Raw genomic sequence first — 15,714 nt, 5'->3', positions numbered from 1 at the left:
AGGAAGGAGCCCAGACTCAGGGCGTTTTGCATTAATCCCACACCACAACCCAAATAGCTTCACTCACACACACACACAGCCTTCAAGGCACCTCTTTATTGACAATGCAGGCGGAAGAGGTAGTTACTAACAACATGATACGGCTGAGATCCAGTGGCATTTAGGAGAGGGAAGGGTAAAGCACAGCCTTGAGGGTGCCTGCAGGCATGAGAGCTCAGAACCCTATCTGTCCTCTGGCCACAGGCAGCAGCTGCAAGGTAGCCATGAGAAAAGCAGGCAGCAGGACTGCCCGGCCAGGGCCAGGCCCCAAAAGAGCACTGGCCCTGTGCACCAACGCAGCCAGGCCACCCTGGTGTAACGTGCCCTGAATCCCCACCTTGAGCAACACTCATGCTGCGGTGCCCACTCCCACCAGAGTTACTGCAGCGTGATGTGACCAGCTCAGTCCCTGACCGGCGCTGCTCCATGGCTCTCCGGTGCAACGCCAGTGCTCAGCTGTGCTTCCACCACCTTGGTCCTTGGCAGATGGCAGCTGTCCCCAGCGTTACGTGTGGCCAGCCCGGGCCCGCCGGTGGGTTTGCAGGCAGGCCGTGGAACAGAAGGAGAAGTCGAGGTAGTGGAAGGGAACCCGGCCCAGCAGGGACTCCCCGCAGTGCCAGCAGCGACTGCAGGAAAGAGCAGAGGTGGCCCTGAGTGAAGGGGATGCTTGCAAGAACAGCAGGGGGACAGACGAGGTATGTCTAGTGGCTGAAGTAAGGACTGAGATGTGAAGGAGCAGTCCTACAGCACCAGCGTGCTCAGGCGCAGGGTTTACCTAGCGGCCTGGCCAGGGCATGCTCCTCAGATGAAACACTCTGTGGAAATACCACAAGGCACCTCAAGGCAAGCTGAACACGGTGGAATTTGGCCCGTTATGGGGTTGTTAAGCCCCCCCTCCCCACATTAGCACGTGCAAGGCTGGCTGCCCACAAACCGATGGGGTGGCAAAGGGAAGGGACATTGCAGGTGGGGTGAGAGAGGGGCAGAAGGGAGACTGGGGGCCTGGATTGCCAGAGATCTGGCTGCAAATAGACCAAGCTTCTATAAAATCTTTTAGGGGACAGGGGAAGAAAGTGACGGAGCTTTTATAAAAACACTGCTGGGAATAGAGTGGACAGGAATAGCTTTAGACTGGAAATAGGAACTGGAACAAAAAGGGCAGGGCACGGCTGTGCTGACACGGGGAGTTTGTCTGCCGTGATGACTGACATCGTACTAAAAGCAAGGGCCAGGGCTTGGTTGGAGGGAGCACTTCTGGCCAGGACTGACAGCAACCACCCTCCTCCTGCCACCTCATGGCATCCAAGCTGCCTGGGCTGTTACCTGATGTTGGAAATGGTTGTGCCACCATCCTGCTTCTGTTCGGCCAGCCTCCGCTCAGCAGCCAGGGCCCTCTGGAGAGCAGAGAAGATAGGTCAGCCCCCCAAGACCTACTGTGTTGGATCCCAAAGCATCAGCACTGCCCCAGCCAGGCTGGATCCCCTTCCCTGTGGCAGGCATCACCTTCTCCCTGTCGGACAGGGCTGCAAACCGCTGCTTCTCCCCCTCCTCCTGCTCCCAGCGCTGCCGCTCCTCCCGCTGCGCCTGCTCCCTCTGCTTCCGCTGGGCTTTCTGGGCCCGCTTTTTCTCCAGTTTTTTGGCCTCCATCTCCAGGGTCAGGGGTCCTGGCACCTGAGGGCAGCACAAGTTGGGGTTAGTCAGCAGCTCCCATGGAGCTGGGAGCAAAAGCACGAGTGGGTAAGAACAGGAGGCTTTGTTCTGGGTCCCCCAGAGGGTGAGGGCAGGCACGCACCTTGGCACGGCTGTAGTCGTACTTGTCTGGATGGTCCACCATGAATTTGCGGAAGGTGTTGCGGGTCGGTTTGTCAGCAGAGACACAGTAGGGGGTCCTCTCCTGACGGTCTCTGCAAAATCAGGAAGAGCCGCTCAGCCCTGCGATCCCCTTGCCTACGGCTCACTGGGCTGTGAGCACAGCGACTCCCTGAAGGTGCCCAACAGGTACAGCAGGCCAGCGCATTGCAGCCAAGGAGAAGGCTGCATATCCCTACACCACAATCCCCACACCACGATCTCCCCCCTCCTCTCCTCCTTTTATCTCAAAACGCACTGCAAAGGGCAATTTTAGCCCAGCCCTCTGAGCTGCCTAGAAATAAACCCCGACGTCCTGGGTGGGAGAGACCAGGCTGCCCGACAAGGCTGGCATCAGCTTCTAGTGGCAGAGACAGGAGTTGCTGTGCTCCCCCAGCAGGGGCTGTGCCCATCAACCGCTGGGTGCCCTGCGGCCATACCTGAGCGCAGGGTCAGCTCCTGCTTCCAGCAGCAGGCGCACAGCCTCAGCCTTTCCCGCACGCGCAGCCACGTGAAGCAGGGTGAAGCCGTGCTCGTCCAAGGGCTGGTTGAGCAGGGAGCAGGGCAGATCCAGGTGCTGTGTATCCTCCCCGTCCTCGCTGTCTCCCAAGGGGGCCCTGCTCTCTGGCACACCTAGGAGGTGCTGTAGTGTCCCCACATCCCCTGTCTTGCAGGCTGTGAACAGGGTATCGCGGAGCTGGGTCTGAGGGTCTCCTGTGAGAGAGGAACAGGAGAGGAAGCTGATGCTACAGGACCGTTTGGCTCCCAGGGTAGAGCAGTGCTGAGGCCTGACCACAAAACCAACACAGTGCTGTTTAAGGCATCATCCTGATAGCTGGATTTGGGCACTGCAGGATCTCCATACCTTCATCATCCGTGACAGGGCACCATGGCAGTGTTGACAGAAGCCGTGCTCTCTGCTGAGATGAGACCTACCCTGACCTCATACACCTGGCTTAGCCAGGTGCTGCCTGCCTCACAAAGCAGGAGCCAGGGGAACGGATCTGGTGTCCCTGCATACCTTCCCTTCTCCCATCAGCTTATACTCTCTGCAGGGAGCTGGCCAGCTGCTGACCTGCAACATCTCAGGCCTGCTGTCATAGCACAGACGCCTGCTGCTCTCTAATCTCATCCATCCCAGCAGAAACAACACGGCTCGGTTACTGCTCTGCACACACTGCTCACTCGAAGGCATGTGGCTGCCCTACAGCTGCCCTGGCACCCAACATGACATCTTGCTCTTTGTGCTGCTGCAAAGGCCCCAGCACACGGGGAAGGTGCTCAGCTCCAGAGCCCACTCACCTCCAGCCCAGGGAAGGGGCTCAGCCCCAGCCTCTTCCTGCAGCTCTGCCACCAGCTCCGGGCCTGGCTGCCCACCCTGGGTATCAGAGCATCCCGTCTCCTCAGCGTGGGGCCCTGCACAGGGAAAGACTGGTGAGGGAAAGGGCCACAGCCGAGCTGGCACCCCAGGCACAGTTCTTCCCCCTCACCATTCTCCACTTTCTTGTTCCTCTTCTTCCTCCGTTTGCGGTTTCGCTTGGGCATCACTTCGAACTCCCGGAGGTCTAAGGTCCCCAAAGTCACTTCCACAGTCTCCAGTTCCCCTGCAGGGCTCTCTTCCTCCTCTTCTACCTCATCCTCTGGGGCTGAAAGGACAAGGGCTGAAGCCCCACACAGAACATGAATCATTTGGGACTCCCAGCCAAGCACACCTTCCCCTTCTGCCCAGCACGAGACCACTCTCTGCAGAGGTTGCAAACCTGTTGGCCCTAACACCAGACTCCCCTGCTTGCTCAGAGCCACATCACCCTTTGCAGCTCAACTCACCACTTGCGTCCTTTTGCAGGGGATCCGTCTCAGCTGCCCGCTGCTGCTTCTGCCACCCTTTCCGGGGGGACCCGATGATGTCCTCCAGTGGCGTGTCCTTCCCTGGGCAGTAAGGGTGCTCCTGTCATTGCCCAGGGACAGGGTGCACCCCGTGTCCCTGGGGATGGAGGGTGGGAGAGCTGGCACCTCCACCCCATGGGGCAGCTCCCCGTAACGCACACGGGGTCATGACAGGGACCACGGCACCGCAGCTGCTCTGACCACCGGGGCTGGGCCGACTCACCGTACACCTGCAGGGTGGCCAGCGCGGCGTGAACTCGCAGCACCTCCCGCAGGGTGGCCCTGCGGGTGCTGAGGGGGATGTGGCAGATGCGGGGGTCGCCCCGGCTGAGCGGGGGGTTCCTGCCGCCAAAGAGCAGCGCCCGGTTGTGACGGGGGGCCCGGAGGAAGATGCGCTGAGCCTCCTTCAGGTGCTGTGCCCAGGCTGCCAGCAGGTCCTGAATATCCTGTGTAGGAAGGGGAGGCACCGTGGGGTCCTGAGCACACAGTGTGGGCATAGGCAGCTCTGGAACAGGCACAGACCCAGGACAGAGAAGCCCCAGTTTGGGACCTGACCCCCTTGTGGAGCTCACAGCCAGCACACGACCTCCAGCAGTGGCACAGCACCCTCACACAGGGCTGGCCACGACCACCTCTCTCTGCCAAAAGCTCAGGGCTGCAGTCCTTCCCCACCTTGAGCAACGCAGCCTCGTTGTAACGCCGCAGGGAGGCTCCAGCCGACCTGGGTGCTGACCCTGGGGTCTGGGCGTCCCGGAGGCTCTGGGCTGTGCCCCGCCGGGCTCGCACTGTGTAGCGGTGGAAGGTCTTGTGTTCCTGCACCTGGGGGCTGCAGAGAGGGGCAGAAATAAGCAATGGGAGCTGTGCACAGAGAGGAGGTGAGCTGATGCTCCATGGGACCCTGGAGGATTAGTTGCTTTCCCCCGGGGCCCCAGAGATGAACGTTTCTCCTGCAGTGCAACTAGGGTTAGCCAGCCCTTGAGAGAAGAGGAGCTGCTGGGTATGGTAAGCACTGCGATTGAGGAGTTAGGAGGTGCTGGCCTTCAGGGAAGGGCCCCTTCAACACCTGGACCCACTTGTCTCTGCCCAGAGGGGCAACCCCAGCCCTGTAGCCCCGTACTCACCCTCGGAACACAGCTCCTGCGAAGTGCCCGCCACCCATCATCAGCACAACCCAGCACGTGTTTGTGCTGAGGCTCTGCAGTGACGCTGTCAACTCCTCTGGCTCCTCACTGCCACCCTGAGACAGACACTCCTGCTAGCACCTATGGGATCACCTTGCTGTCCCCCTGCTGTCCCCCACGACAGAGGCCAGCCCACCTGCTGGCACATGCATAACCCCAATCACACTTCTGAGAGCATCTCATCTACAGCAAGCCTGGGGCTCTGACCTGGCACCAGAACCCATCCTTCCCATAAAGGGACACCAGGGACTTTCAGGCAGATGTCTGCGCCCCAGTGCTGCCCCTCTTCTCTGCGTCCCCTCTCCCAGCCAGCAGGACTGTGACTTGCCTTCCCAGTGCTCAGCACGCAGCGGTAGGCGGAGATGAGCTGGCCGCTGGCGTTGCGCAGCAGCACCTTGTGGGAGCGGGGCAGCTGGGGGGTCCCGGGGCTGCTGCTGGCAGGGGGCTGCAGTTCTGACTCGCTGCTTGCATCAGAGCTCTCTGAATCAGACCCCGAGATGCTGGAAATGTCACCTGCAAGGAAAAGAAAATAGGATAGCGGAGCAGGACAAAGATTAGCAAACAGCCTCCCCAAAACTTTGGCTCTAAGGACCTGCCCACAGCCCTAACGTGTCTTATGCAATACCTATGTATCACACGGAGGCTGTGGGCAGGGGAGGTAGGCGTCTGGGTCTCTGGACCCCCAGATATGCACCAGCAGGGGCTCAGGTAGACCACCTCCTGGCCATGGCAGGGCTCAGGAGCAGTTCTGGGCCCCCAGAATCCCCTTGAAGACAGCACAGCAGAGCTGTGAACAAGCACACGCAGCTGCAAGCTTCACCCCTGGGCAGAACAGCCCCAGGGAGGCCACTGACGGCCTCTGGGCCCTGCTGGGGCATCCCCATTCCTTACCTGCGCTGGTTTTCTCCTCAAACACCTCCATGGGCAGCGTCCGGCGCCCCAGGAGCCGCTGCTTCAGGTTGAAGCGGTGCCAGTCGAGACGGTAGTGCTCGATCTGTTGGGAAAAGAGGGGTCAGCAGGCAGGGTCCTGGCGCTCCCCAGCACCCACCCGCACCAGAGACCTGGCACGTCCCCCCAGCCCTGCGAGGAGCTCGGGCAGCCCTCACCTGCTCCTCCCGGCTGCCGAAGCGCTGGGCGCAGGCTGAGCACCACATCCCCTCGGGCACCTCGGGCACCCCGCCGCCCTTCTCCTCGCCGGGGCTGGCAGCAGCTTGCCCTGAAAGAACCACGAAGGGGCTGTGCGGCGCCTCCAGGGGCTCCGGGACCCTCTATGGGCAGCAGCAGGACACCGGGAACCCCCTTCCCCCCCCCCCCCCGGTAGCGGTGCCCCCACGCACCGTGCCCTGCCGAGGCGAAGCGGGTGACGAGGGACAGCCCGTGCAGGAGCGCAGGGTCCTGGGCTGCGAGGAAAACGGAGCGGCTGCGGGGCGCCGCCATCGCACCGGGACCCCCCGGGACCCCCTCCCCGGGACGGTCCCTCCGGTGTCCCCCCAGCCGGTGATGGCAGCGCTGGGTGCCAGCCTCCGCCCCGCTCCGCCGGCAGCGCCTCCCCGCTCCGTCACATCCTTCTCCTCCCCTACCGGCCGCCGCCGGGCTCAGCCCCGCCGCCGCCATCCCGTTGGCCCGTCCCGCTCCCGCCCCGCCGGTGCCACTGGTCGGAGCGGCCGCCAGTCGCGGGGCGGGCCCGGGGAGGGGGCCGGTGGTGGCGGAGGGGTCCCAGGGGTCCCCGGCCATGGCCCAGCTGGAGACGCAGTACCAGCGGCTGGAGAGCTCCTCCACGGAGTCCCCGCCCGGCGGCGGAGACCTCCTGGTGCACGTCCCGGAGGGAGCCAAGTGTGAGCCGGGGGGAACGGGGGCACCGGGGGGGCGGGGGGACAGCGGGGGTGCCGGGCTGCTGGGGGGCTGCTGGAGGGTCAGGGGGACCGGGAGCGGGAGGCTGGGGGGCTGCTGGGGGACCGGGGGGACCAGGGGTAGGGGGTTGGGGTCAGGGGGCACCGGGGATGTGGGGCTGTGAGGCTGGGGCTGTGCTGGTTTGCTCTCACCGTGCCTCTCTCCCCTCAGCTCCGTGGCACCACATAGAGAACCTGGACCTCTTCTTCTCTCGGATATCCTTTCCCAGCCTGTGCTGACATAACACTGGGCTTGGCGTGGCTTGGAGCTGGGGTGGGGGCTGCCCCGTCCCCCGTGGCTCCATAGGGGCTGTGGGGTGGCAGACCCTCAGTCTGTGGGTGTTCGATGCGTTTTTGCCTGTCCCTGCATTGTCCCGCACCTGAGAGCTTTTCTGAGGGCCAGCTGAGTTTGTGCCCTGTGCTGGGTTGTAATCCTTCTCTGAGGGCTGGGTGGGGGAAGAAGGGGTTTGGATTGGGGCTGGTCTTGTTGTCCGAGCAGTATACCAGGGCAGTGTGTGTTTCCATGCCAGTAGGGAACCAGCTCCCTGCTGAGTAGGGCTGGGAGGGGAGGGAGGTCTGCAGGTGATGGAGAGAGAGATGGCTGAGGGCTTGTGGTTGCCAGTGGGACAGCAGCCTCTCCGTCCTTTGTCAGAGGGAAGGGGTCTCCAGACTGTGCTCCTTGACTGCAGCTTTCACGTCTATAACCTGCATCAGAAGAATGGCTTCACCTGCATGCTCATCGGGGAGATCTTTGAGCTCATGTAAGTGCAGGCTGCCCCTCTGTTTGGACTGTAACAGCTGCTGGGGAATAGTTACAGGAGCCTGCTGAGCTCCCGCAGTTGGGTGGGCAGGAGGATGCCCTTTACAGTCATCTTGTCCACCCCTCGATGCAGTTACCCATGCCAAAACCTTCGGTTCATTTTGAGGAACTGTTGCCTGTGAGCTTTCCTGCTGCCATGGCTGTGGGAGTGCGTGACCCTGCATCCTCAGGATGTGTGACCCGGTGTCCTGCCTGCTTCACATTTTACGGGGGGCAGAAGTGTGATTCCCTCACGGTTTCTCCCTTTCTTCACAGGCAGTTCATCTTCGTGGTGGCGTTCACCACCTTTCTTATCAGCTGTGTTGATTATGACATCCTTTTTGCCAACAAGGCAGTAAATCACAGCCAGCATCCAAGTGAGCCCATTAAGGTGACTCTACCAGATGCCTTCCTGCCTCCAAATGTCTGCAGTGCAAGGTAGGGGCTAGCAAGGGCACGTTATCCACTGCTCTTGCTTCTTCAGGTACTAAGATCTCCTTCCCTGGGCTCAACTCCCACTCTGTGCTCTTCCTGCTTGCAGAATCCAGGCAAACAGCTTCCTCATCTGCATCCTGGTGATAGCTGGAGTTTTCTGGATCCACCGGCTTGTCAAATTTATTTACAATATTTGCTGCTACTGGGAGATTCACTCTTTCTACATCAACGCCCTCAGAATCCCCATGGTAAGTAGCTGGGACAAGGGCTACACGTGGTGCCGCTAAGGGAAGCGGGAGGCACGTGGTGAGAAGCAGCTCACCTCCACTCCTCTCTGTGGTCAGCTTCTCCAGGAGGCTTGTGCTGAGCTCTTGTTCCTCTGCTTCATCCCAGTCTACATGACTGCATGGCTCTCCTTCCAGCTTCTTCTCCAGCAGCCAACTTACTGCCTGTTAACCCCTCTGCCCAGCCTGCCTCTCTGTGTTGGCACGAGCTTCTGCCATCTGCCACCCAGTATGTTTATTCTTCTGCGATGGCCTTTTCTGCGATGCCTTTCAGCAGAAGAGACAAAAGTGAGGGTATCCTCAGGCCTCCCTGGGAAGCAGAGAGCATCAGCTTTCTTGTTTACTGATGGGGAAACTGGGGCGTGGAGCTACTTGGTTGCTGAAGACACACTGATCAGTGTGTCAAAGCTGGGCTTTGAGGCTTGCACGTACATCCGTGTCCAGAGCCCTTGCTCTGACAGACAACCCTGAAGGGTGTGTGCGCATGTTTTGAGGAGAGATTGTGTCTTGAGAAAGATGGGGTGGAGCCAAGAGGCCTGGGTTGTCCCCAGCTTTTCCACAGGCTCCCTCTGGGATGCCGGTTGAATCCCTTTCCCTGCTGCTGACTCCAAACAGCAGGACTGTGAGCTCTGGGAGGACCCACAGGAGTCTGGGCTTGTGTTCCTGCCTCCCAGGCAGCTGGTGCGAGAGTGGCTGGAAGACAGCCACCTCCACTAAGTGAGGGGGAAAGGGCACTGGGGCAAGGCGTGGGGTTTGCTCACTGCTGCAGGCTGAAGCAGTGCAGGGAGAGGTGCCTGATGTGGGGATATTGGCTCATCCACGCCCCGAGGAGCTGCTGTTTGAGCGGGCACAGCCTGCCCCTAACCTCACTGCTTTCCCCTTCCAGTCCAACCTGCCCTACTACACCTGGCAGGAGGTGCAGGCCCGCATCGTGCAGATCCAGAAGGAGCACCAGATCTGCATCCACAAGAAGGAGCTGACAGAGCTGGACATCTACCACCGCATCCTCCGCTTCAAGAACTACATGGTGGCCATGGTGAACAAGTCGCTGCTGCCCATCCGCTTCCGCCTGCCCCTGCTGGGAGACACCGTCTTCTACACACGGGGGCTCAAGTACAACTTCGAGCTCATCTTCTTCTGGGGGCCTGGCTCTCTCTTCGAGAACGAGTGGAGCCTCAAGGCCGAGTACAAACGGGCTGGGAACCGCCTGGAGCTGGCCGAGAAGCTCAGCACTCGCATCCTCTGGATTGGCATCGCCAACTTCCTCCTCTGCCCTCTCATCCTCATCTGGCAGATCCTCTACGCCTTCTTCAGCTACACGGAGATCCTGAAGCGGGAGCCGGGCAGCCTGGGTGCCCGCTGCTGGTCTCTCTACGGCCGCTGTTACCTCCGTCACTTCAACGAGCTGGACCACGAACTGCACTCGCGCCTCAGCAAAGGCTACAAGCCAGCTTCCAAGTACATGAACTGCTTCATCTCCCCGCTCCTCACCATCGTGGCCAAGAACGTGGCCTTCTTTGCTGGCTCCATCCTGGCCGTGCTCATCGCTCTCACCATCTACGACGAAGACGTGCTGGCTGTCGAGCACGTCCTGACCACGGTCACCCTGCTCGGGGTGGGCATCACGGTGTGCAGGTGAGGTGGGTCCCTGCTGCCCCCGTGCTGGGCAGGGCTGCTGCTGGCAGCACGCAGCTGACCCCGTGCATTTTGGTGCACTCCTAGCTTACAGGTGGACGTGGGTCTGTGTGAGCGAAGGGCACGGCTGGGGAGTCAGAGTGGGGCAGGCAGGGGAAGGGGGAACTTGGACGCAGCGGCTGTGGTGATGCCTTCAGGGATGATGTGATGATGTGGGGGTGTTGCTGGAGCTGGAAAGTGACATCCAAGGGCTGGGCTGGCAGGAGGGTTTGGGTTGGAGTGAAGGCCACAGGTGAAGCTGCGATGTGGGCCAGTCGCCCTGCCACCCCAGAACGAGGTCTTCCAGGAAGGCTGACGTTTTCCTGCCCTGCAGGTCCTTCATCCCCGACCAGCACCTGGTGTTTTGCCCAGAGCAGCTGCTGCGGGTCATCCTGGCGCACATCCACTACATGCCTGACCACTGGCAGGGCAATGCCCACCGCTATGAGACCAGGGACGAGTTTGCCCAGCTCTTCCAGTACAAAGCGGTGAGCCTGGCATGCGAGGGGCTGGGATGGAAACTCTCTCCCATCCCTGGGCTGGCAGAGGATCGAGGCAGCTTTCTCAGAGCCCCAGAAGATGGGCTGGAGCTGGCTTTAGGGCTGGCAGGTTTCTTGACATCCTCAACCTCATGCTGAGCCCACTGTCTTTGTGCTCAGGTCTTCATCCTGGAGGAGCTCCTGAGCCCCATCATTACCCCCCTGATCCTCATCATCTGCCTGCGGCCCAAGTCCTTGGACATCGTCGATTTTTTCCGCAACTTCACCGTGGAGGTGGTGGGTGTGGGTGACACCTGCTCCTTCGCCCAGATGGACGTGCGCCAGCATGGCCACCCGGCGGTAGGTCCTGTGGGTGGTGGGAGAGCAGTGTGGGCCCCACACATCACATCTGGCCCTTTGGGCACAGAAAAGGCTGTAAATCGCTGCTCTTGGCAGCCCACAGCCTAGCTGCCTGCATATGCCTCTGTGTCTGGGTTTGCCAGCACGGGTCCCCAGCCCCAGAAGGCTCCTGTGGCTCAGCTGTGACTATTAACCCGATGTTCTCTGAACCAGGCTTTGGCATTTCTTTATGTCCTTGTCTTTCTGCACGGCTAGGAGCCCTGTGTCCTCGTGAGAGAGGAATAGGGATATTGGCACATCTACAAAGTGTGAGAACTGATTTTTAAAAGCTGGGCTGCTTTTGCCCGGGAGGCAAGGAGCCTAGGGGAGATGGGAGATATTTTGCCCTTGTGCAAAATCTACTCTGGAGTGAAAGAGGATCGGTCTGTTTGCTGTGCCTGGGAATGTAGGTTATTCACCAGGAAGGACTCCCTAGTGAAAGGGACAGGAGCTGGGGAGGGGTGGTCTTGCTGTGGCAGGCAGCTTTTAAGAAGTTGTTTGTTGGCTGTGGTTGCTCTTGCTGTGGGTTGGAGGGCACGGCTTTCAGCTCCATTTTTTTGTGACTGGCCCTCATCTCTCTAGTTCCCCTGTATATTCTGGGATGGAGGTGGAAGGTGGGCTGCAAGGGCTGAACTAATACGGGGCTTTTGGTGCAGTGCTTGCCTTCTGCACGGAGCCATGGCCCAGCTTGTGCTGGTTGCTGCGTGCTTTGCCCAGACCAGCCGTGGGATTCCTGGGCTTGGCACGGCTATAAAGCAGATCCTGACCCTCCTTATCTCTTTGTGCTCCACAGTGGATGTCAGCAGGAAAGACGGAGGCCTCCATTTACCAGCAGGCGGAGGATGGCAAGACGGAGCTGTCCCTCATGCACTTCGCCATCACCAACCCCAAGTGGCAGCCACCCCGCGAGAGCACGGCCTTCATCGGCTTCCTCAAGGAGCGGGTGCACCGCGACAGCAGCGTGGCACTGGCCCAGCAGGCTGTGCTCCCCGAAAACGCCCTCTTCAGCTCCATCCAGTCCCTGCAGTCAGAGTCGGAGGTGCCTGGGATGCGGGGGGATGTGGGGTGTTCTTAGGGTGCTTGCGGCGTGCTGACAAGCTGTAATAATCAGACCTTCTGGGCAGATTTTGCCCTTGGCTGTGCTGCCCAAGTGGTGGATCAGCACTCACTGGGACTGGTTCTGGCTCCCTAGGGAAGGGCAGCTGGGTGTTGTGGGCCCTATGAGGTGGGAAAAGGGGCTAAAGAGAGCTGTTCTCAGCCCTCAGTGGTGGGGATCAGGCCTCCAGGTCTGCGCAGGGCAGTGATTCTCTACGTTTTGACTCTGCAGCCTCACAGCCTGATTGCCAATGTGATAGCGGGCTCCTCGGCGCTGGGCTTCCACATGGGCCGTGATGGACAGGCTTCTCGCCACCTCTCCGAAGTGGCCTCGGCCCTGCGTTCCTTCTCCCCGCTCCAGTCTGCCCAGCAGCCCCCCAGTGGCTTCCAGATGGCAGGAAGGGACGGAGAGGGTACCCAGCCTCGGGGTGCCAGTGCCATGACGGCCTCTGGGTAAGGGCATGCGGCAGCCTTGGCTGCCAGCTGCGGGCTGGAATGGGGTGGTAAGACCAAGCCAGACCTTGCAAATCCCTATACCCCGTGTTGTCCTAGGTGTGTGGTCACTGTGTGCGCTTGTAGCTCGGGACAGCAGGGGCCATCTTCCCAAGGAGAGTTAGGCCCAGGTGCTTATGTTGTCCCCAAGAGGCAGCGTTGGGGCTCTGGTGTTCTCCTGTAGGGACCACAGTGTCGAGAAACCCCTGGCGGGGAAGAGGCAGCTCTGAGCATCCCTTCCTGGGGATGAAGGGTGCAATGGAATAGGGCCTGCCCTGCTGCTGGATGCTGCTTGCTCTGGCGGTGAGAGCCTGATGAGCTCCGTGCCCTAGCAGAGGCGCACAGTGTGATGGTGTTCCTGGGGTAGGGGACTTGGGGAGATGCTGCAGAGGTCCTGTTCCTATCCAGCACAGGAGTGGACATCTGTGAGCCTGGCGTTAGAGCAGGGAGGGGTCTGGGGGGTGATGGGGGCCACCTGGGCAGCAAACCTCACTCGTGTTTCCCATGGCAGTGCTGATGCGAGGACCGTGAGCTCAGGGAGCAGTGCCTGGGAGGGTCAGCTGCAGAGCATGATTCTGTCAGAGTATGCCTCCACCGAGATGAGTCTCCACGCGCTCTACATGCACGAGGTGAGCAGCCTGAAGCTGGGCTGGCCAAAAGGGTGTGGGCCCAGGGCCGGCAGGACTGGGGTGTCCTGCCTTGGGGGGTTGGAGTGAGCAGAGGTGCATTGCTGGGGAGAGGGCACATTGAGGCATTTGGGCTCTCCCCACGTAGCTGACCTGCTCGTGTCTTGGCCCTGCAGCTGCACAAGCAGCACGCCCAGCTGGAGCCCGAGCGGCACACTTGGCACCGGCGGGAGAGCGACGAGAGCGGCGAGAGCACCCACGAGGAGCTGGATGCTCAGCGGGGTGCCCCTGTCCCCATCCCTCGCTCTGCCAGCTACCCCTTTTCCTCGCCACGGCAGCCCGCTGAGGAGACGTCCACGCTGCAGACTGGCTTCCAGCGGCGCTACGGTGGCATCACAGGTACGAGAGCCAGAGCAGGGTGCTGAGCTCCAGGCCAAAGTCCTGCAACCGATGTCCTGTGCGGATTGGCACGAGCGACCTGCTTGCCCCAGAAGACTGGCAGCCCCCCCAGCTAGCTAATCTCCCTCCTCGCCTCTCCTGCAGACCCAGGCACAGTGCACAGAGCCCCGTCACACTTCTCCCGCCTCCCGCTGGGAGGCTGGGCTGAGGACGGGCAAGCAGCGAGACACCCGGAGCCCGTGCCAGAGGAGAGCTCGGAGGATGAGCTTCCACCGCAGATCCACAAGGTAGGGGTGAAGGCTGCTGAGAGGGGCAACGTGCACTCTGGATGCCAGGTGGGGGTGCTGGCAGCTGGTCCCAATAAGGGCCACATCACTTCTCTGTCTTGCAGGTATAGCCTTGGAGACTGGGGATCTCGTGGGGGATGCAGACTGGGGGCCGCCTGGACAGCAGGATGCGGTGTCAGCCTGGTTCTTCTCCTGTCCCGAGGGGACAGGGTGGTCGTGGGCTCCATTTTATTGCCATCAATTGCCGAAGAGACAAAGCTGCCCGGCCAGCGGCTTTGCGGTGGCGCCTTGTGTCCAGCCGTGTGTCGAGCCAACGCCACTCTGACTCTTGTGGGGTGAATGCGTGTGTGAGTACATACATGTGTCTGTGTTCACATCTGTGTCGTCTGTGCCGGAGGATCGCTGCAGAGCCTGTGACAGCGGACGGGACGGGACTAGCAGTGACGGGCGCGGAGGTGGCGGCGGCAGCTGCTGTTGGCAGAGACGGGAGAAGGCACCAGCTCCAGCCGTCCACGGGGAGCTGGGAGCTGCCTCCGAAACGAAGGCAGGGAGCTGGTGTCCCCTGGGGATGGCTGACTGCAGCAGGAACTGTCGAAGGGGTCTAACGCAGCCTGCAGCGGTGCTGGCACCACACCTGCCCTGCCTGCAGCCCTGGGGGGTGCCCAGCACCGCATTCCCCCTCCCAAAGAGGACCAATGTCGCTCCCCTACGGCTGGAGCAGGACAGCAGCGGGGCAGTCGCCCACCCGTCTCGGTGCGCAGACGTGTGCTGCCCTAGCACCCTGCAGCAGGATGCCCCCAGCTGCTGCTCTGCGTGTCGGGCTGGGATCTAGAGCTGGTGGGAACAGCTCCAGGGTGCGGGGATGCTGCAGCTCCTCCCCGGCTCCCATGACGGCTGCCCTGGTGCAGACACGCAAGGAGGGGACCTTGGGGTGGTGGTCCTGGCTCTCTGCTGTCCTTCCGTGCCCTAGCTTGGGGCTAGGGTGGCACTTTCTGCCCTGCACAGCACCTGTAAGATGTGGGCTGCTCGCAGGCCCTCTCGCAGTGCCAAAGAGCCCCTGGCATGGTGCAGCCTGGGGTTACCCAGGAGTGCACGCAGCCTGCTCGGAGCCCGCGGTGGAGGTCTTGTGCTCTGTGTATCGATTCCCTTCCCCTATGCCCGGTTTGTAATGGGTCTTTTTTCCTGATGTGGCCATTTCTGTGGTATCCAGCCTTCCCTCCTGCCCAAACAAAGGCTTCAGTGTGCCTCGCATCTCCCCCAGGGGCTCCTGGCTCCTTCCTTCCTTCCCGAGGCAATCCTTTTGCTTGCAACGTGGCTTCAGCTGCTGTGGAGACCACGTGCAAAGCAGCTGGCTAGTGCCTCGGCTGGGAAGAAGGGGTACCCTGAACCAAAAAGGGAGAGGCAAACCCTAGCCCAGCCCTGGGGGGGATGGGGGAGGGTATCAGGATCCTGGCTGTGCAGCGTGACCTTGGCCAAGGCCTTCCCAAGATCATTCTGGTTTCCCTTGCCTCTCTTCCAGTGGCAGCTTGTGAGGATCTGCATCTCGGCTACCCCCTCCCAGGCTTTGCTTCCACCCTCCCTCGCTCCCCTCACCTCCGACAGGGATGCCTTGCTTTTGCCATGCCCGGCACCAGCGCTGCGGGCCCTCCTCTCCCATCCCTGGAGCGCAGGGTGACCTTTCTTCCCCTGCCAGGTTATTGCCCCGTGCCCTTTGAGCCCGGGCCAGGCGTAGGGTGCTGAGCCAGCTGCTGCTCGCGCTGCACCAGGGCGCTGAGGACAGGGTGGAGGCGGTGAGCGGAGCTCCTTGAACCCTGGGCTTCCCTGCACCCCCAGGACTTGTGAGTGATGGTGATCTTCGCCGGGCTAGGGAGCAGAGAGGGGTGGTTCTCACCAACCCAAGC

The 15,714-nt window shown here is 61.2% G+C and overlaps 3 protein-coding genes across 4 annotated transcripts; 2 read left to right on the top strand and 1 right to left on the bottom strand.

Annotated features, from left to right (window-relative positions):
* Window positions 1-76: 76 nt before the first annotated feature.
* On the bottom strand, window positions 77-6,457 carry ANKZF1 (ankyrin repeat and zinc finger peptidyl tRNA hydrolase 1). Of its 2 annotated transcripts, none has more exons than XM_035332426.1 (15): window positions 6,293-6,457; window positions 6,062-6,171; window positions 5,847-5,949; window positions 5,284-5,468; window positions 4,896-5,011; window positions 4,447-4,600; window positions 3,998-4,220; window positions 3,715-3,816; window positions 3,378-3,548; window positions 3,190-3,303; window positions 2,328-2,601; window positions 1,832-1,943; window positions 1,543-1,710; window positions 1,363-1,433; window positions 77-665 (listed from the first exon to the last, which is right to left on the bottom strand). In XM_035332426.1, exons 1-15 carry the CDS (start codon window positions 6,390-6,392, stop codon window positions 545-547), a joined length of 2,124 nt encoding a protein of 707 aa, XP_035188317.1. In that variant the 5' UTR covers window positions 6,393-6,457; the 3' UTR covers window positions 77-544. The 2 variants fall into 2 exon arrangements, with proteins under 2 accessions (XP_035188317.1, XP_035188318.1); XM_035332427.1 differs by having other exon boundaries at window positions 3,378-3,533.
* A 178-nt stretch (window positions 6,458-6,635) lies between these two features.
* Window positions 6,636-14,187, top strand: ATG9A (autophagy related 9A). The gene is made up of 14 exons (XM_035330980.1): window positions 6,636-6,790; window positions 7,017-7,060; window positions 7,541-7,605; window positions 7,920-8,081; window positions 8,185-8,326; window positions 9,249-9,997; window positions 10,371-10,524; window positions 10,696-10,875; window positions 11,708-11,953; window positions 12,242-12,462; window positions 13,013-13,130; window positions 13,304-13,526; window positions 13,671-13,813; window positions 13,918-14,187. The coding sequence occupies exons 1-14, from the start codon at window positions 6,688-6,690 to the stop codon at window positions 13,921-13,923; spliced, it is 2,556 nt and encodes an 851-aa protein (XP_035186871.1). The 5' UTR covers window positions 6,636-6,687; the 3' UTR covers window positions 13,924-14,187.
* LOC118169600 lies at window positions 13,919-15,693 on the top strand. The gene is made up of 2 exons (XM_035330988.1): window positions 13,919-14,413; window positions 14,450-15,693. Exons 1-2 carry the CDS (start codon window positions 13,951-13,953, stop codon window positions 14,980-14,982), a joined length of 996 nt encoding a protein of 331 aa, XP_035186879.1. The 5' UTR covers window positions 13,919-13,950; the 3' UTR covers window positions 14,983-15,693.
* The last annotated feature ends 21 nt before the right edge of the window (window positions 15,694-15,714 follow it).

Source organism: Oxyura jamaicensis, chromosome 7 (assembly GCF_011077185.1).
Source record: "Oxyura jamaicensis isolate SHBP4307 breed ruddy duck chromosome 7, BPBGC_Ojam_1.0, whole genome shotgun sequence".
NCBI classification, from domain to species: Eukaryota; Metazoa; Chordata; class Aves; order Anseriformes; family Anatidae; genus Oxyura; species Oxyura jamaicensis.
Note: the sequence above shows the minus strand (reverse complement) of the source record. Positions and strands in the feature narration are given on the sequence as shown.

What these genes read in the sequence shown, in the direction of transcription:
- ANKZF1 (XM_035332426.1), bottom strand. Translation starts at nt 6,392, where the DNA reads ATGGCGGCGCCCCGCAGCCGCTCCGTTTTCCTCGCAGCCCAGGACCCT. An exon ending in GCGTGCTGAGCACTGGGAAG is followed by an intron (nt 5,012 to 5,283) that starts GCAAGTCACAGT and finishes TGTCTGTCTCAG; the next exon opens with GGTGGCAGTGAGGAGCCAGA. An exon ending in CCCTGTCCGACAGGGAGAAG is followed by an intron (nt 1,434 to 1,542) that starts GTGATGCCTGCC and finishes TCTGCTCTCCAG; the next exon opens with AGGGCCCTGGCTGCTGAGCG.
- ATG9A (XM_035330980.1), top strand. Translation starts at nt 6,688, where the DNA reads ATGGCCCAGCTGGAGACGCAGTACCAGCGGCTGGAGAGCTCCTCCACG. An exon ending in CGTCCCGGAGGGAGCCAAGT is followed by an intron (nt 6,791 to 7,016) that starts GTGAGCCGGGGG and finishes CTCTCCCCTCAG; the next exon opens with CTCCGTGGCACCACATAGAG. An exon ending in CCAAATGTCTGCAGTGCAAG is followed by an intron (nt 8,082 to 8,184) that starts GTAGGGGCTAGC and finishes TCCTGCTTGCAG; the next exon opens with AATCCAGGCAAACAGCTTCC.
- LOC118169600 (XM_035330988.1), top strand. Translation starts at nt 13,951, where the DNA reads ATGCAGACTGGGGGCCGCCTGGACAGCAGGATGCGGTGTCAGCCTGGT. An exon ending in AGCAGGAACTGTCGAAGGGG is followed by an intron (nt 14,414 to 14,449) that starts TCTAACGCAGCC and finishes GGCACCACACCT; the next exon opens with GCCCTGCCTGCAGCCCTGGG.